This window comes from Antennarius striatus, chromosome 16 (assembly GCF_040054535.1).
Source record: "Antennarius striatus isolate MH-2024 chromosome 16, ASM4005453v1, whole genome shotgun sequence".
NCBI classification, from domain to species: domain Eukaryota; kingdom Metazoa; phylum Chordata; class Actinopteri; order Lophiiformes; family Antennariidae; genus Antennarius; species Antennarius striatus.
This window is the reverse complement of record NC_090791.1, coordinates 10,750,038-10,770,386: the sequence shown is the minus strand read 5'-3', so window position 1 is coordinate 10,770,386 and position 20,349 is coordinate 10,750,038. Positions and strand designations below refer to the sequence as shown.

At 40.8% G+C, this 20,349-nt stretch overlaps 2 protein-coding genes across 5 annotated transcripts; both read left to right on the top strand.

Annotated features, from left to right (window-relative positions):
- The first annotated feature begins 849 nt into the window (after positions 1-849).
- On the top strand, positions 850-4,726 carry LOC137609562 (lipopolysaccharide-induced tumor necrosis factor-alpha factor homolog). 3 transcript variants are annotated; one of them, XM_068336663.1, is made up of 5 exons: positions 851-1,078; positions 2,129-2,387; positions 2,685-2,723; positions 3,995-4,139; positions 4,285-4,726. In XM_068336663.1, exons 2-5 carry the CDS (start codon positions 2,144-2,146, stop codon positions 4,388-4,390), a joined length of 534 nt encoding a protein of 177 aa, XP_068192764.1. In that variant the 5' UTR covers positions 851-1,078; positions 2,129-2,143; the 3' UTR covers positions 4,391-4,726. The 3 variants fall into 3 exon arrangements, with proteins under 3 accessions (XP_068192766.1, XP_068192764.1, XP_068192765.1); XM_068336664.1 differs by having other exon boundaries at positions 851-1,082; XM_068336665.1 differs by lacking the exon at positions 2,685-2,723 and having other exon boundaries at positions 850-1,078.
- A 143-nt stretch (positions 4,727-4,869) lies between these two features.
- LOC137609561 (interferon-induced protein 44-like) lies at positions 4,870-8,856 on the top strand. Of its 2 annotated transcripts, XM_068336662.1 has the most exons (8): positions 4,870-5,620; positions 6,084-6,101; positions 6,217-6,250; positions 6,437-6,635; positions 6,971-7,120; positions 7,404-7,575; positions 7,661-7,761; positions 7,847-8,856. In XM_068336662.1, the coding sequence occupies exons 2-8, from the start codon at positions 6,092-6,094 to the stop codon at positions 8,012-8,014; spliced, it is 834 nt and encodes a 277-aa protein (XP_068192763.1). In that variant the 5' UTR covers positions 4,870-5,620; positions 6,084-6,091; the 3' UTR covers positions 8,015-8,856. The 2 variants fall into 2 exon arrangements, with proteins under 2 accessions (XP_068192763.1, XP_068192762.1); XM_068336661.1 differs by lacking the exon at positions 4,870-5,620 and having other exon boundaries at positions 5,644-6,101.
- Positions 8,857-20,349: the final 11,493 nt, after the last annotated feature.

Below are 20,349 nucleotides of genomic sequence, written 5' to 3'. Positions count from 1 at the left end.
TTTTCAACATAAACTGACCTGACTGCATTCTGTGTGCCCTCAAACTCCCAGCATGCTCAGCATTTGAACTGTGTTATTTCTAGATGCCTGCATTTGGCCATGCATAGCTGTGCTTAATGGAACCAACAGTTCTCCTGAGGGAAGTTGTGTTTTAACCAATAGAACAGGAACAGCATGCATGTGTTAGGCTGTCACACTTTTAATGACACACCCCAAATTGCGTTACTTTTTTCTTCTTCTTTGGCTTAAAGGCATGATTCCATTGCTCTGCCTCATGAAGAGGCAGAGCAATGGAATTTCCCACATGACGAATGAAGATTTTACACATTATCATGTACATGATCTTTTACCAAAAGGTTGTGGATAGTTGTTTTGAATTGCATGGAAGTGAGGCTGGGCAGCCACTGGCATTTTTCCCACCACACATGGGTCTTGTCAAATAAAATCATCAAAAGAAAACATTGGACCACAAAAGTTTGAGAGGTGGTCTGACAGGAAATGACATAAACGATGGATAGAAAGTGATCTGAGTTACATGTAATCTTAAACCTGTGCGTACCCTTAAGGTCTTTCCAGGAGTGTAACATTAAGCAGCAAATGATATTGATATTCTATATTGAATGGAATATTATCCCAAGGAATAAAACTTTTTTCTGAGGACAGCCTTTTCTCCCCATGTTTGTTGAACAGCTCTACTTTAGTGACAGGATATTATTAAAATACTGGCCATCATTTAGACTTTGGTGAGAGTGTTGTGAGAGTTTTCTGTTTGTTTTCTCCAGACCCACCCAGTCTCTTAAAATGGGAGGAGAAAGGGGGAGGGGAATCTGCTGGTTTCAAAACTACACTCAGTCTTCTGTTTCCTGTGAAACAGAAGTGAAAATTATTTTCACTTTGCTCTTTACGGCCTCACAATCGTCCCCGACAGCTGCCTGTGTTGGTTTCCTGTATCGTCCTCATCATCCACTTTCTGTCTGAAGCCTGCTCTCCGGTCTTTGCTGTGTTTCTTTTTTCCCTGTTCAGAAAACAGGGTTCTATTATTTGCTCAGTCCTTTCTGTCTTTGATGGAATTCCCCAAGTAAGTAAGTCTAAGCTGCGCTGTGGTATGTGTTTAACTTTTTAGCCTCTACTGAGGGATGAGTCTCGATATAGTTGATTGAAGTGATCTCATTCCATAACTGAAGTATGAAGATGAAAAAATGTCAACATGATTTCACTGTGTGTACAATGTTTGTGTATGAATATTTGTATCTCATTTCAATCAAAAAATCCTGTTGTGTTTTTAGTCTCATGTGGTGATACTATCTGACAAAAGAAGGTGAGGCTGTAATTCAATTAGATCCCATTTATGACGACACAGGAAGACTTGTAAGAACAAACTGGGTTCATTCTCTAAACAGACTAGCCAGCCTACATCATTACAGCACATTATCATGATCAAAACACAAAACTGATTCACTGCTTCAGATTTTGTATAGGACAACAAAATTGTGACACAGCTTTTGATTGGTACAGGGCGATATTTTCAAGCACAGCATTCTAAAACCTCAGCTCTGTTAGCCAAGCCTACCCAGATGAGCCAATGATTGCCAGGGTGAAGTGTTTGCTACCAACGGTTTCAGTCCACCTCATACCAAGAGCTACTCTACTAAATCTACATTTGTGTTTGACATTTCCTTATAACCCCCCCCCCCGTGGTATGTTTTTATCAAGTACTAAGCTCGGTTAGAATGAACTATTTTCATATTACATCGGTTACCAATTACAGCATTGGCAAATATGGCACATTTTACTTCAATAAGTATATTCAACACATTTATTAAGGAATTTTACAAGGCATGAGTTCTCATTTTGCGTGTGCTGATTGTGGATTTCAAACTTTACATTAAGGAAATGAAATTCATCTTCAAAAACAAAACCGCTGTTTCTTTCCCGGAAGCATATCACATATGAAGAGACCTCTGTGGTGTGTTTATGTTTTCTGCACAAGCCCCACACAGCCTACATTTTGTTCAACTATAATGACCTTAAACCAATACAGTACTGTACCTCACAGTTTAAAGTGTATTTACGTCTATGAAACCATATTCTCACTTACTTCTAATCAATGAATATTTCTCATATTCAGTAAAGACTTCTGAAGATGGAAAAAGCATCTCCACCACAGGAGCCAGCACCACCATACCCTGGGCCACCTATGTCCTATGGTGGTGCAATGCCTCAGCCAGGGATGTATTCTCCACCACCTCAGCCAGGGATGTATTCTCCACCACCTCAGCCAGGGATGTATTCTCCACCACCTCAGCCAGGGACGTATCCTCCACCACCTCAGCCAGGAATGTACGGTCCAGGGGTTGCAGCACCACCACCTGGTGGATACCAAGGAGGTGTGCATCTACTTGTTTTAAAATTATTTTATTATTTTTTTGTAAGACTGAACTAATACCCTGATTGGGATTAGTTCTTTAGATACCGTTATTGTGGGGGGGGGGGAGCAATTGGCCATCTGTTCATCAAACTGTATGTGTCTCATAGGGCAAAATTTGATCACGTTCCACAATTTAGAAATGATTCAAAAAGAATCACTTATGTACGTTTTAGATAAAGGAACTCATTCTCCAGATGGTGATTCATGGAAATATTTTCTGAATCATCTGAGCCTGCTTGTGTTTCTTGTTCATCAGGTGCTCCATTTGCTCCAATGTCAGGTGGACCTACAACAGGTGAGGCAACATGCGTAAGCAAAGTCAATGTTTAGCTAGGAAAACCAAACATTGTACTATTCCTCACAATATACACACATACAGTACATATACATCTAGAGCTGAGTGGCCAAAGTGTTTCCCTCCCAGTTTAAAGAATGAACGGTTAACTGCCTTTGTGCACAATGTTAGTGGGCGAAGATCTTCTACCATGTGAAATTGAAGAATTATTATTTGTCGCCCCAAAGAACAAAAATGTATTTTTAAGTGTTTGCTGAACACAATTTAAGTGTTTTGTGACATCTTCACGACGACTATGTATAATATATGCATATTACATTAATGCTTATGACCCATGTCATTGTCACCTTGAAGATCAACTGTCTTGTTTACATTGGTTTTAGCTCCATACAAATATATTCATTCTGAACTACCTTGTGTCCTGAAATTAAAGATACTCAGTAATCAAAATATAAAAATAAAGGACAGTTAAAATGACTCGCTGTGTGTAGATTAAATCTGCCTACTGGGAGTCTACACACAACACAAAAATACCTCAAATTTTATCACGCAAAATGTAATGTTTATGGGGAATTCCCCATTCTGCTTTCAGTGTATTGGGTAGAAAGAACACACTCAATTGGACACTTTTTGCTCATATAATTCTTGTGAAATACCTTTATTTAAACAGTTTTGATGCCCCACAAACCTCCTTACACCACATTAATGGCATTAATCGTTGGGAGGATGCTTTTACACCAGCAATATCTACATTTGGCTGTCAAAAATAAACATCCTCCCCATCGTCCTTCAGACATTCATTCAATGTCATTTCAAAAACTTCTGTAGACTCCAGGAGAATTGACAGGCATCACATAGCAACCAGGTGTTAATCTTTAACAGACCAATCAGCATTCAGTTTGTGGGCAAAATTTAAAAAAATTAAAGAACAAGTGCGTTTTCATTTCACTTGATGTTTAATTCATTGTATAGCTGCACAAATAAAGTAAAAACAAAAAAATAAAAGTAAAAAAAATAAATTAAGATTTGGGATTTTTGTTTAGAAGTATCTAAAAATAATTATTGAATCTTTAAACCTCATCCAATCCCATTCATTTAGGATTGCCTCATGAGTGTCCTCTAGATGGACTGCAGCTGATTTTTTTTTACAAATGAAAGACAAGGTAGTGGACAGGCTGTTTGTAATGGACTGTGCCTGGACTCACTTTAAGTTTGCAAAAGTAAATAAGGATGTACATCCTTCTCTTTATCGGTGCTTTTGTCATCCACAGTGACTCATGTGGTGGTGACGCCTGCCCTGCATGATGTCCCAGGGCAAACTGTGTGTCCCCACTGTCAGCAGTCAGTGATCACCAGGACAGAATACACACCGGGCCTGATGACGTGGGCCATCTGTGCTGGACTCACCATCTTTGGGTAAATAAGTCCTCTTTATTAGGAACCTGCTGCATAGGTAGTTTTATAAATAGAGAGGTTACAAAAGGCAAATATGAAACTCCAGGTGAAAAAGCCACATGCAAATCAAAACTTGAGATTTAAAATGTATTTTTTCTTCTGACAGGTGTATATTTTGCTGCTGCATTCCATTCTGCATTGATGCATGCCAAGATGTAGAGCATCATTGTCCATCCTGCCGGAGAACCATCTACATTTACAAGAGAATGTGAACCTGTACTGACTGTGACTGGTGGAGAGTAACAAAAATATTACTAGCCTTACTTGCTTTGAAACAATTCACAATTGTGAAAATTATACATACTTATTTTTTTTATGGGTCATTGCACTGTGGGCTATTACATAGAGTAGTCTGTGTAAGTCATTGCATAGATCAAACAAATTTGAAAAGGTGTTTTTCCCTCCCATTGTGTTTCATTGATTTTCTTTTGCTAACTCATCTCAGAAAAAATATGGAGAGAGATTAATCATATGAAAATTACATTTTGTATACTGTTTTTTAGTGGAAATTTGTAACATCTTTTCGAGGGAATAAATGAAAACAAGCCTCTTGGATAACTCTGGCACATACAGTATGTAGTTAGTTCATTAATGACCAGTTTCCCATCCAAGAGCTCCTACATCTGAAGCCGTGATGCCATCCTCTGGAGGAAATGTGTTACTGCAACAACAACAAACAGAAAAATAGATTTTCATAAATCTAATCACCAAACTCACAAAAATGCACCATGTGAAAACCATAAACCCCATTTTAAATTTTTTTTAGCCCATTCATTTAGAAATTTCACACCATCAGTAAAAAGACAAAACGAAATTTAGAATTTATCTTCAGATTTGATTTTAAACCTTCAAACTGTTGGCAGCTTTTTCTGACATGTTCAGGACACATCCAGCTCCTGTTTCTGAAATAAAGCAGGATTTTTTTTTGTAAAGAAGCTGTATTAGCGAATAATTTTCTCATTGTCACACCTGATTGAATGTGTCACTTGTTGCCACTCAACATCCTTGACCTGAAAGTGCTGGGGTTGTTGCATCGGTTTTTTTTTTTTTTTTTTTAAATTTGTATGCGTTTTTAGTGACAAGACATGATGTTATCAGCGTGGCTGAAAGCTCTTCTTAGTGGAAACCAAGGACTTCTCGGAAGTCACATGATTCAGTGAAAACGAAACTGAAAGCAGATGATGGACTATAAAACGTCCCATCCTCTGAAGCGCGGATTTTCGGTCCGAAGGACAGGTAAAAGTTTCGACTGCTGGTCTCCCTTTGACGAAGCAGTTAATTTTGATCAGGGATTCTGAATGCAATTTATTCATTTTAAAGTATTGTTTTGATTCAATGTGGATCCAGTACTTCTTACTCCAGCAAAGTAGATAATTTAATTTCCTTTTTTTTTTTTTTTGAGCAGGAAAAGAACGTTTAACCTTAAATTCTGGCTGCATTTTGTAAGTAATGTATTATGATTTTTTTTTTTATATTTTCAAAATGCATGATATATGGTTGTATCGTGACTGTCAGTAACTGTGAGGGACGATGCTCATTCCTGTATTAAGTCCTGGTCGTGTATGGAAATTGTGGACACATTTATTCTCGTTCGCGTTTCGTCCATTCTGAATCGATCGGACAGGGCGTTGCTTGATGTCTATCTGTCTGTCTGTCCATCCATCCGTCCATCCATCCTTCCTTCCTTCATTTTATAATATCCTTATACAGAAGTCTTTGGATATTTTTGAATTAAAATTGGAGCATTAGCAAAATGAGGACTAAGAGGACATAGATTTTGGATAGATGCTTTTCCTTGTAATATTGTCACATGCGTAGGTCAGTCAAATTGCTTTATACCTGATAATTTTGCTTGAAATAACTCAAATAAAATGCACTCTTACGTGTCAATGTTTTACTTTACAGCTACAATTATGGGAGGAAGTAAGTTACACATGAAACATTAGGAGATGTTTCTTTTATTATCATAACAATCATAAAAATGCATGAAGTTGCAGCTCTGTATTATTCTATGTTAACATTTTAGTTGCCTTTTCAGCACTTTTCAAAGAGCCGTGGAGGCCTCAGCCAGAGTGAGTACATGTAATCGTAAAGTTATTCTGAGATCATTGCTTTCTTTTTTCTTAAATATTATTTTTAATGCTGTTTTTAAATGGTTAAAGTGTATGTATGACAACAGAGAAGCAATACCGATGTTATTTTGCATTAATTAATAAAAATCAAACTTTACATTCTGTTACTATTGCCTCAATAAACAGGTCGAACATGAACAGGCTGGATTTTGTGAAATCATACCATCCTCACAACAGTGAAACTAACCATCTTAGAATTTTGCTTCATGGACCGGTTGGTGCTGGCAAGTCCAGCTTCATCAACTCTATTGACAGTGTTCTTCAAGACAGAGTTACTGGTCGAGCTTTGACAGATGGAAGCTCTGGCAAGAGCTTCACAAAAATCGTAAGAATAACTCCTTATGTTGCGAATCTGAGGAAAATATCTTCCATATTGCTTGAAAAATTTGATGCACTGTAAAACTGCATGAAAATAGCTAAATTACCATTTAGTTACTATATTTGGACATTTCCTAATTATCCTGTCAATCCTATTGCCAACTGTACCATATAACTATGTGTAAAAACTTGATAATGACAAGCCATTCCAAATATGTTTCTCCTTCCAGTCCTATTACAGTGTTGTACCAGTGTTGAAAAAAATGAACTCTTAGCAGTTGATACTTGTGGTGATTTAAAAAAAAAAAAGAAAGAAAATTATTTCACTTTTCTTTTTTGCAGTACAAAACTTTCAAATTCCAGAAATATCCAGGCTGCAGTCATTCATTTGTTTGCAACGACATTATGGGCATTGAGAAAAGTGCCAACAGTGGAGTTCACCTGGAAGACATTAAATTGGCCCTCAGGGGACATGTGAGAGATGGTTACAAGGTATAATCCTATAAACTCAGACATTCATTATGACTTCTTTGGGCAAATTGATTGAAGATTAATGAAATGCATAATTTCTTGACAACTAAAATTTATTGTGTATATTGTTGAAGTTTAATTAATGTAATCAGTGCTTATCCTCTCTGACAGAAGACCTCTATTATCTACTTCTAAATATACTGTACTGTATAAGATAAAATTTCACAATGTATAACATTTTTCATGCACCCCCCCAAAAAAACCCCAAACAAAACATTTTTTACAGTATTTAATTGTTTTTTAGTTTACTCCTGGCTGCCCCATGAAGGACAGTGATCCAAGTTACAACGCATGTCCAACTCTGGAAGATAAAGTTCATGTCCTGGTCTCTGTCATTCCTGCCAGCAGTCTGTCTATATTACCTGAGGAAGTTCTGAAAAAGATGAGAGATGTCAGACAAGCAGCCAGCGAGATGGGTAAGAGCAGATGTCACACTGATTCTTTGGAAGAATGAAATATTAAGTTATATGAATAACAAAGCAAATGCTTAAATATTGGCAGGGATTCCTCAATTGGCTATTCTTACCAAAGTTGATGAAGCCTGCCCTGATGCACAGGAAAACCTAAAGAATGTCTACAAGAGCAAACTCTTGAAGCAGCTGGTAGGTTTCTCTTGGGAGATTTCTTCAAGTCATTGGTCAATGTATATCACTAATTCAACTTATATTTTGTTACTTTAATATTTAGGTTGAACAGTTCCGTGTGTCGTTGGGACTTCCGCTAAACTGCATCTTTCTTGTAATGAACTACGAGAAAACAACCACCATCGACAAGGAAATCAATAAGCTGATCTTGCAGGCTCTGGAACAGATTATCAACTATGGGGAAGATTTCCTCAATGAGCAACAACCATAAATGGTGCTGGGTCACATAATTTTTATTTAGCATGTGTAGAAAACAAATTACAGTAAACAGTTACTTTAAACAGATACTTTAAATGATGACCTGTCATATTTGTGGTCTGATCTCACACTCCATGCATTATTCACCTTGCTGCTTCAGGCCGCTAAAGCTTCTCATGACCTGATTTATTTTAAAAAAAAATATTTTTACTCCTGTGGATAATGACATGTCTGGATGAGTGAATGAATAACGGATACTAAATTAACATGTTTTCACTTTTTATGTTTATGCAGTAATGTAAAATTCGAATCTTGCTAGTACATTTCCTTTTTAGCCAATAGTAGGAGGATCTAAGACTGTGTTGTCTATGTTGCTGTGTATTTTGCGTATGTTCTCAGTTATCCAGGTTGAGGCAATCAAGCAAAAAAGAATCAACTGGATTTGCCACAGGTTTGTTGGAAGTGTCATTTCTAATTCAAGAGTCTCCTTCAGTTCTCTACCAGTCAGTCAGAGTTGACGCTTATTGGATGAGGTGAAACGTCTTCAAAATGGATGGATGGATATTTGTAATTTTTCTGTCCATGGGTCTACATTTAGATCAACTACAAGTTAATGCTATTCTCGAGCTTGGTGAGCTTTTTTTGGTGAGCTTTTCTCGCACTTTAATTCCCCCTTTGGGACAAATTTTTCTTAATTTTTGAATTTTACATTTATGAAATTGATGCAGGTGGATGGTTGTTCAACCTTGATTGTTTACATGACAGACACTACTGCTATCCTCTTCACCTACTGTTTAGTATACAGAAAAGTTTCATGCAAATAGTTGTTGGTGTTAATAAATGGATGCCAAGTAATTTGTGTATGTTGTTTATGTTCATCTGACATGTTGGGAGTTTATTTCTCAAGACGTGTTAGCAAAAACAAATGCCCCAGCAGACAATTCCTGATGCACCTACAAACCATAAATGGCACACAGCCATGCCTTAGAGTTGTAAAGCTCTGTGAAATTCAACCAAACTTTGAAAAAGGGAAGGGAATTATGCATTTCCTACTGTTCCAGATATTGTTATCCAGATGGCAAAAAGAAATGGCATGTATTTGTGGAAGAACATTAAGTGGAAATTGCTTTGACAAATGTGTATCCATGTATCAGATGTCGCAGAGATAAACAGTCCAACAACGCACAAGTACTAACTTAATGCAATCTGGAACCAAATGAGGAAGAACAGAAAAACAACTAATATGAATAACAAACATCCTAGTGCAGGACTTTCTGTCAAGAAGCAATAAACGGTTCTATGCTCCATAATGATGTTGCTTCATTGCTGCATTCACAGCATGGTTGCATGTGTGTACAAAGCTTGGAACATTTTTAATGTTTGTTTTATTTGATAATTCAAAAAATATCTGATTCTTTCACAAAATAAAATTTTTGTGCTAGACTTCTGTACTTTTCTTCAACATTCATAAATGTGAATCATTACTATTCATCAATAAGCACAGAAAGATGTAATATCTGGATGACAAATAGATTAATCTAAAGTTAACCTCAATGTGTGGCTCCAAAGAGATCTGTCCATTGTTGGCCAAACCTATGTCACAAAGTGAAACATGTAGTGTGCATCTTCACTAGCACTTAGTTCAGAGTTCGTAAAGTCTATCAATCACGTTAAATTTAATCTTATTTGAAAGAATCAAACTTATTAGAAGGTGTATTAGTGTTAGACTTGCCTTGAGGTGGGAACCACAGCATTATTCTTTAAATGTACAGATTAGAAATTGAAAGCTGAACTGCCTGAAACACTGAAATTCCCAGGTAGTGTCTCACTCATATTCTCTGTGGTATATACTGTAATTAACTTTAAAATCTAGTTATTTTTACATTGACAAATTTCACTCACTATTTCATAACACCGTTACTGTTTAGGAAATTGTGTTTCAGTCACACCCTCATACTACCAATTTCCTCCGGGATTAATAAAGTATCTATCTATCTATCTATCTATCTATCTATCTATCTATCTATCTATCTATCTATCTATCTATCTATCTATCTATCTATCTATCTATCTATCTATCTATCTATCTATCTATCTATCTATCTATCTATCTATCTATCTATCTATCTATCTGTGACCGATGTATGTCTTCTCTGCATTAATCACACTCTGGAACTCATGTGGTGGCAATAGCTCAGGTGGGGGTTTATTCTGCGTTCAACAACAAATGGACACAGGAGACAGTGTACAAGGTGTCAATTTGTGGACCAAAGCACATGTCCTGTCTGTCTCATGAAAATCCTCCAGCGTACTGAGGATTTCCCATATAGGCTACTATACTATACATATATGATTTAGTGATCGTAATCTAATGGTGTTTCCTTTCAGGCATGTATCCCAGATGAACTGTTAAGTGCTTTTCAAAATTATAATTTATTTTGTCCACAGACGCACGGACATTACCTGTCTCATGAAAATCCTCCAGCGTACTGAGGATTTCCCATCATGCTTCGCTAACATGAAGCAGGCATGATGCAAACATGTAGAACAGTAGATGGCGTAGTTTCCCCATTTTAGCGGGATTTTAACTACAACTTATTCAACTATGTTACATACACCCCCCTAAAATCCTGCTAAATCGGGGCACAGACAAACTCCAAAATTCAAAATTCAAGTCTTCAGTTAAAGAATGCAGCCGACACGTAAGAGCAACCAAAGTTCAAGTCAGTTAAAAAAACTTTCCACTTGGAATTAAATCAGCAAGGATCACCTCACTAATATAAGACACAAAAGATGCCATATACACCTTTCAGTTCATAACCAATGCTCTATAACGAGTCAACTCAACTAGAAAATACTTCTTGCAACTATCAATACATGTAAAAAAAATAGTAACAAAACTAAATCATCAATCTAGCCAGAAAACATTTTCTTCATGAAAGAAAACCAGTATCAACACTTGATATTGACACTGAGTCATCAATGATTTGTTCATTCATGTCACAAATGAGTCGAACAGGTGGCTTAACTACTCTACCAGTCCTAGTACAACGTGGACGTGGCTGTGAAGGCAACACTTGGTCATGCGTGAGATAACCTGTCTGCATGTCAGCTGCGTGTGGTTGTGAGTTATCTGTCTTCATGTCAATGTCAAGGGGAGGGGAGTGGACTTGTTGTGCTGCTTCAGCCAAGGGCTGGGAAGGTGAATCCTGGGGTATTGCGCATCCAGGAGGGGGGGTAGAAGAAGGGGACTGTGCAGTCTCTGGCGGAATATCTGAGGCAACAGAGACTTCACCCAAAGAGTGGGGGACTACAGCCATTTCAACCTCAGACGATGGGGCACCCACAGCTCCAGCAGAGGAACAGTCAGACTGGCTGGCTATTTCATCACAATCACTCCTATTCTCCAATTGCAGAAGCCAGTTAATCGTCTTTGTCTCACTGTCCTGTACATCAACAGGAACTACAGGGCCACTCTGTTCACTTTCAGCCACCAAAGAGCGGCTTGCCTCAAAACTATCATCATCCATGGGGAGAAAGCTCACAGGGAGGAGCAAGTTTCTGTGAACAACCTTTTCCTTAGACGAAACAGGGTCACGGATGCAGTACACATTTATTCCAGGCTTCACAGAAACCACTTCATAAACTGTAGAGTCCCATTTGTCTGCGACTTTCTTCACCCCTTTCAGACCACGATTAGCAAGCAGGACTCTGTCACCCACTATGAGTGGAGATCCTTTCACCCTGCGATTGTAATTCTCAGCTTGACGAGCCTGTGCTACCCTACTGTTTTGCTGGGCAATGCGTGCAACCTCAGACAAGTCTCGCCTCAATTGAGAAACAAAGTTGCCATGGTCAACGACGGCACAATTGGGGAGGGCATGCTGGAACACAACATCAACAGGCAGACGTGGAATCCTCCCAAACATGAGAAAGAATGGGGCAAAGCCTGTGGTCTCATGCTCAGTACAATTGTAACAGAAGGTCAGCATCTGTAGCATTTGCGGCCACCTAGCCTTGCACTGCGATGGCAGAGTCCTGATCATGCTTCCAAGAGTCCTGTTGTATCTCTCAACAACGCCATTCCCCATAGGATGGTACGGGGTGGTGTGGGATTTATCAACACCAGTCATCTCGAGGAGTTCCTTAATGAGTCGACTCTCAAAGTTGGCCCCTTGGTCTGAATGGATGCGTCTGGGGAATCCATAAATGCTGAAAAAGTCAGTCCATAGACGACGGGCAACCTGCTTCGCTGACTGATTCCTACAGGGGAACGCGTGGGACAACTTGGAGAAGTGATCTGTGACCACTAGGACATCCGCGCACTTTTTATCAGTCTGTTCAGCAGTCCAAAAATCAATGCAGACTAGTTCCATAGGTTCCGTTGTGCAAATGCTCTCCAGGGGAGCACGGTCGCGAGGCTCTGGGGTCTTCCCGACAATGCAGCGGAAGCAGTTCCTCACATGGTTGATGATGTCCTGTTCCATCCCCACCCAAAAGAACCTCTGCCTCGCGAGAGAAAGTGTTCGAGCTTGCCCCTGATGACCAGCTGAGTCATGTAATCCTTGGAGGACCTGAACCTTCATGGAATCTGGAACAACAAACTGGTGTATTGACATGTTCATCTGCCTGTCCTTCTTAACTCTGTACAACATGCCGTTCAAGATAGAGAGTTTGGGCCAATGCCTCAACAGTTTCAACACACTGCGAGACTCATCAGCACGCTCACGCCTAGTTGGCCTCCTGTGACGCTGGACATAAAAGAGAGCCCTGCCCAAGACAGCATCCTGCTCCTGCATATTAGCTAGTTCACTCTTAGGTAAAGAGGTAGACTGATCAATTCTGGCAAGCTGAGGGATTGTCGGACCTGTACCCCTCACTTGGCAAACACCACCAGACTCATGTGCATCAAGCACGGCTGACACTTCTCGCGAAGAGAGGGAACCCTGAGATGCAGGTGGGGTGATGTCGGTTCCTTCCCCAGACTGATCAACAACCAGCTGGCAGTTATTAGTACATCTGAAAGCATCTTGAACTGTACTATCCACCATACCATTCACTTGGTTCAGCAGCAAAGAGTAGGGTTCAGTCACCAGACGGTGGCTCATGCATGACCTGACAAATGGTTCTCTACTCAGTGCATCGGCGACTACATTCTTTGTGCCAGGGACATAGTTCAGGTCAAAACTGTATGCTGCAAGCTTCGATACCCATCTCTGTTCACATGCATCCAACTTCGGTTTAGTTAAGATGTATGTTAACGGATTATTATCTGTCCAGACGGAGAAGCTCCGACCTTTCAGCCAGTGGCTGAACTTGACACACACTGCCCATTTTAGAGCCAGAAACTCCAGCCGGTGTGCTGGATAGTTCAGTTGAGACTGTGAGAGTGTCTTACTGGCGAACGCCACTGGTCTAGCAATCTTCCCATCAGGGGGCAACTGTGATAGGACAGCTCCGAGGCCATCAAAGCTAGCATCAACTGCAAGGATGAACGGTGTATTGAAGTCTGGATGGGCCAACGTCACACTCTGCACAAGCTCATGTTTCAAAGCTCTGAATGCGTCTCTGCACTCATCTGTCCAGTCTGCCGGAGACAGTTTCACATGGCCCTTTTTGAACTTGGGTGTATGGCCGCCCCTTCTCTTGTGCGGTGCTGAAGGCTCAGCGATGAGGTTGAACAGTGGCCTGGCTTTAGCAGAACATCCCTTAATGAAATGGTGATAGTAAAGAACCATCCCCAAATAGGATCTGATTTTCTTTGCACATGGAGTCATCCCATCGGACTCCATCAAGTCTGTCTCCTGCACATTATTTATGGCCTCAACTTTACTTGGGTCTGTCTTAATACCATCTGCACATATGATGTGTCCTAGAAACTTAACAGACCTGCGGAGAAAGTGACATTTCTTAGGCGAGAGCTTCAAGTTGTTTGCAGCCAGACGTGAGAAGACCATCAGCAGACGCTCTAGTGCCACCTGTTCAGATGGGGCGTACACCATGAGGTCATCTAAGTAACAAAGCAGGCTTGTGAAGTTCTCATCGCCAAAGATAGACATCATCATTCTCATAAAGGTAGCTGGACTATTCGTCAGGCCCTGGGGCATTCGGTTATATTCATGAAGACCGAATGGGGAGGAGAAAGCTGTAAATTTCTTGTCATCCTCATGTAGCCTGACATTGTAGAACCCTGATGTGAGGTCCATGGTGGAGAACAGCACATTGCCACCAAGCGCAGCGAGGGCGTCAGTTTGATGAGGGAGGGGATGAGCATCTTTTACTGTCCTCGCATTCAGCCACCGAAAGTCATTGCAAATGCGAAGGTCACCATTGGGTTTGGTAACTAAGACAAGGGGAGATGCGTACTCACTCTGAGACTTGCGTATTATCCCCAGCTCCTCCATCTCATTCAGCGCAGTCCGCAGCTTGTCATAATGGCATGGTGGGACCCGCCTGTATGGAAGTCTAAAAGGCTTATCATCTAACAAGCGGATTCTGTGCACGAAATCTTTTGCTTCACCACAATCCATTTTGTGCCTTGAAAAGATTGACTCATACTGCTCAATGATCTGCAACAATTTCTCCTTCCACTCAAGGGAGATCTCACAGGATGAGAGGTCCAACTCCTGCAGGCCCATGTCACACAGAACAGCTGACATTTCAGCTTCTGACCGTGGTGCAGGTGACGAGACTTGTGTGTACTGTGTATTGGACTGGACACGATCTGGTTCTGGCATGTCCTGCACAGAAAGACAATGGGACACATCCGCAACCTTTGCATTTCTCCTAAGTGTCAGTGGCTTATCAGTAGGGTTTACTATCTTAACTGGGACATAGCCATCCCCCCATAAGGGAGTGACAACTCTGCCCACCAGAATTTGTGCAGGCCTAGTCCTAGACTGGGTGGGTTCAACCATGACTGTGCTACCTACCGCTGAGACGTCAAACGCTGGTAGTTTAGCCCACACTAAATGTTCAGACAGTGGCTTCAGAGTTACACACCTTTTGAGCTTAGCAGTTCCAACTCTGAGCGGCATCGCCGTGCCATTACATTCACCTGAGAAGGACAACAGGGACATTAGATGGGGCAAACCATCACTCAAAGTACTCTTCGCAGGAGATGCTGTGCTCCGGCTGCTCACAATCATCTTTGTCTGTGTAATGAGCCACCTGATGACGTTGCTGCCCAGAATCATATCATCACGTTGGCCTGGCACAACAAGAACTGGGATTATCATCTTGTGGCCATAAACGGATACAGTGAGGTCATACATTGAAGTAGGTGTGACCAGGTTACCCCCACAGCCAACAATGACGAAACCCTCAGCTGACTTCTTCTCAGTGTTAGGGGTCGACTGTGAGAGCTCTGTGTCTGCAGTCACACTTATAGTGCATGCCATTGAACCACTGTCCACTAATGCCCTGAGGACATGTCCATCATCTGTAGTCACATCCGTGTAGAAGAGGCTATCAGTATTTGAGAGTCTCTGCAGATCTTGGAAAATCACAGTTTTCTTAGATGGTCCTGCACTGCTGAAGGCCATGCACAATGTCTCATAATCTGTGTCTGTTAAGGTGGGAGGCTCACTCACTTGATCTGCGTTGTCCTCCCCTGCACACAGATCATTCAGTTTCCCTGCTGGCCACGGGAATGGGGACGCTTGCCTTCTGGGCAGTTAAGTCTTGAATGGCCAGGCAGGTGACACAGGAAGCACAGCCCTCCTTCTCGACAGTGCGTGAAGGCAGAGTGAGAGCTGTCTTTACATATAGAACAAGGTATGTCATTCAAGCCCTCAATCCTCGGATATTTGTTGCTGCTATTTGGCCTTCTATTTGCCCGTGCACGAACCGGGCCCTGAAGTAACACTTTCTCTAGCATGCCTATCAATTTCTCAAGGGTAGGGTTATCTTGACTCACAGTTGTTTTCTGTTCAGGTATGCCTGCGTCGAAAGTAGCATTAGGGCTCACCTCAATTTTATTCAAGTTGACTCTGTTATACAACTGAGGCGAGGACCTAAGTCCACCTTCCAGATGATATTCATCTAACACTTCCTGAACCTCGCGAGTTGACCACTTATCAACTGTCTTGGACCTAAAGGTAAGGGCCAAGTCCCTGCTGGGGCAGTGCCTGATGAACATACGTGTAACTTCAACAGAAGGGTTGTCGAACAACTTTCCCTGTGCATTCAGACAACTGGCAGCAACATCAGCAGCTCTGTTCAACCTAAGCCAATACTCGTATGGATCCTCCTGGTCTTTTGGCAGGGTGGAATAAAAGTCAGCTAGGGGAACAGAGGAGCAGTGGCTAGAACTGAAATGTCTACGCAGGAGTAAATAGATGGCCTGTGGGTTCTGCTGCACATCAATCTCACCATTCCTTATTCCAAATCGCACAACATCCTTTGCCCTGCCCCTCAGATGGATGAGAATCTCCTCAGCCTGATGTTCAACCCGAATATCGCTCTTCCTAATGTAGGTTCTCATTAAGTCCTCCCATTCATCAACAGCTATTGTATCTGAGCTTTCCCCTCTGAATGGAGGTGGCTCTTTGACTTGCCTCTGAGTGACCAGTTGGACCTGGGAGAGGTCTAGTGTCTGGCTGGGCAGAGAGCTTTCCTTCCTGCATGCATCTCCATGGGCCGCGTGCACCGTAACTGCAGGGGTTGATGTGAGGTGTGATGCAGGGGTCGATGTGAAGTGTGTCATAATACTATTTGCTATCTGCTGTCCTATCTGTTGTACAACAGTGTTCATTTGTTCAGCAAATCTCACTTCATCAGGGATAGGGTTTCTGGCGGAGGTGCTAGCGCACTGAGGTGGATGTAACCCATGCATAGACTGATCATGTGGTGAGGATACATTGTCATATTCAACAGGACTGTCCACAGGATCAATAACTATACATGTTTCATCCCTCCTTTGATCCTCACGTAATGAAAATGGGACAGGTGTGAGATTTAACCCACATGCGATATCCTTACCCCAACTAACAGGGGTTCCATCAAACTCACCAGACTGACCAGAGCTCATGTTTTGTTTTGTGATAACAAAGTTCCCACTCGTATAATATTAATAATTAAGCTGAGAGTCCACCACGAAGGAATACAGCTCCAGTGATGCAGTCATGAGAAGACACCAACCCGGTCCGACAGTCTTCGACGAGTCACGGCACCAATGTGACCGATGTATGTCTTCTCTGCATTAATCACACTCTGGAACTCATGTGGTGGCAATAGCTCAGGTGGGGGTTTATTCTGCGTTCAACAACAAATGGACACAGGAGACAGTGTACAAGGTGTCAATTTGTGGACCAAAGCACATGTCCTGTCTGTCTCATGAAAATCCTCCAGCGTACTGAGGATTTCCCATATAGGCTACTATACTATACATATATGATTTAGTGATCGTAAAGTGATTTTTATACAGCCAGATGAACAAAGCAAATCTCATTTCCTCTTAAAAAAATAAAATACAAAATAAATGTAGCATATTTTTCCACCATTAACTGTTACCATCTTTTTATATTATTTTAGCTTATTTAACCAAATCACATGAACTTGCAATGAGAAATACACATTAAATTATAACACTTGCAACATACCTGCGTTCAACAACAAATGGACACAGGAGACAGTGTACAAGGTGTCAATTTGTGGACCAAAGCACATGTCCTGTCTGGGGAAACACCGATACCACCTGTTAGCTAACTGTACTGGACACGTTCTTTACAAGTGAAACAATGTACACAAAGTTAATGTTTGACCTAACACAAAATGAAACAGAGTTAGTCTAATGGTGTTTCCTTTCAGGCATGTATCCCAGATGAACTGTTAAGTGCTTTTCAAAATTATAATTTATTTTGTCCACAGACGCACGGACATTACCTGTCTCATGAAAATCCTCCAGCGTACTGAGGATTTCCCATCATGCTTCGCTAACATGAAGCAGGCATGATGCAAACATGTAGAACAGTAGATGGCGTAGTTTCCCCATTTTAGCGGGATTTTAACTACAACTTATTCAACTATGTTACATATCTATCTATCTATCTATCTATCTATCTATCTATCTATCTATCTATCTATCTATCTATCTATCTATCTATCTATCTATCTATCTATCTATCTATCTATCTATCTATCTATCTATCTATCTATCTATCTATCTATCTATCTATCTATCTATCTATCTATCTATCTATCTATCTATCTATCTATCTATCTATCTATCTATCTATCTATCTATCTATCTATCTATCTATCTATCTATCTATCTATCTATCTATCTATCTATCTATCTATCTATCTATCTATCTATCTATCTATCTATCTATCTATCTACCAGGCTCCAGAACAACAGATTCGTACTTCACAGAAAGAAATCTTTGTTTAATGGAATGTTGGTGGATAGATATATTCGGTGTGTAATGACCTATTTGATCCAAATTGTGATGTGTTACCTTATAACAAATTTTGTGTCTTCCAAAATCTATTGCCATACAGAAAGCATTCCTTATAATAACGCATTATATACAGTATCCTGTGTGCTCAATCTCCACCCCATCTTCTCTCACTTTATATAAACGCAATAAACTTTTTGATAAAAGTTCTTCTTCAAGATGTGCTTTTCACTTCTGATTTACACCTGCTTCAGACTAACTGAAATAAATTAGTGGATTTTTTTTTCTTCTCAACAACAAAAAGCCATACTGAGAAAAGTCTTTTCAAGTTAGCATTGCCCCTGTATTTATTTATTCAATACAGTTAAAACATATATCTGTATTAACTGTTCGGTGTACAAATTATTCAACTATACTGTATGTTCATACTGTACGGCAGCGTAGAGCTGCCACACCAAGAAAATAAAAACCGGGACGTATCACGTTATTTCGTGATACGTATCTCGGAATTTCGTGATAGTATCTCGGAATTTCGTGATACGTATCTCGGAATTTCGTGATACGTATCTCGGAATTTCGTGATAGTATCTCGGAATTTCGTGATACGTATCTCGGAATTTCGTGATAGGACTTTTTAAAGTGGTTTCATTTACTGTCTGCTGGCCATCAGTAAATCATGACTCCTTTACATGATGCCATTGAATTTTATTTCATGCTTGGCTTGAGACATGGTGAGATTTTACAGTTATTGGGCTCCGTGGATGAAATTTATATAAGCATGCGTACCCTAAGACGACACTTGAAAAATATGGGGCTATACCGGAGGAAAAACGAGTCGGACCCTCTTGAGGTAGCGTCGTTCCTCATTGATGAGCTGGAGGGACACGGCCGGCTGCATGGATACAAGCTCCATCATCTCAACTGCATCCAAGCTGGATATGTTGTCACCCAAAGTACGGTGAGGCATTTATTAAAGTTTTTCGACCCCCGTGGTGTTGAACAGAGACGGAGAAATCGCCTAACGCGGCGCATGTACTTTAACCCAGGGCCTAATTTCATGTGGCATGTTGATTCATACGACAAACTAAAACCATTTGGTGTCTGTATAAATGGAGCAATGGATGGCTTTTCAAGACTTATGATATGGCTACATGCCTATTCAACAAACAGCGATCCCAAAGTAATCGCTGGGTATTTCATAAAGGAAGTTGAGAGGAGGATGGGGACACCATCCAGAATTCGCGCAGACTTCGGGACAGAAAATGTAACAATGGCAGAAATGCAGAGGTTCTTGCGGTGGAGTATGGATCGCCGCCTTGTCACCAACTGTTACATCGCTGGGTCCAGTAACCACAATCAGCGGATCGAAAGCTGGTGGGCCTTTTTGAGAAGACATCATGCCCAGTACTGGATGAATCGTTTCCAGGAACTGAAAGACAAAGACTGCTTCTCTGGAGACTTCTTGGACAAGCAACTTATATTGTTCAGTTGCCTGGCCATCATCCAGGTAAACTATGTCAGATACTGTACATGAACCATCATCTTGTGTGTGTGTGTGTTTGTGTGTGTGTGTGTGTGTGTGTGTGTGTTTGTCTCTCTCTCTCTGTGTGTGTGTGTTTGTGTGTGTCTCTGTGTGTGTGTGTGTGTGTGTGTGTGTGTGTGTGTCTCTCTCTCTCTCTCTGTGTGTGTGTTTCTCTCTCTCTCTCTCTCTGTGTGTGTGTGTGTGTGTGTCTCTCTCTCTCTGTGTGTGTGTGTGTGTCTGTGTGTGTGTATGGTCATGCGTGCGTGATCGTGAGCAGAGAGAGATAGAGTGAGCGCATCTATATACAGTATATGGTCCGTTAGCTATTCCCGATCAGAGCTGCACAGAAAAGAATCAAATTTTTTTGGAATTAGCAAAGTATTTTCTCTATTCCAATAATGGATCCCATGGATGTATTTTGTGATT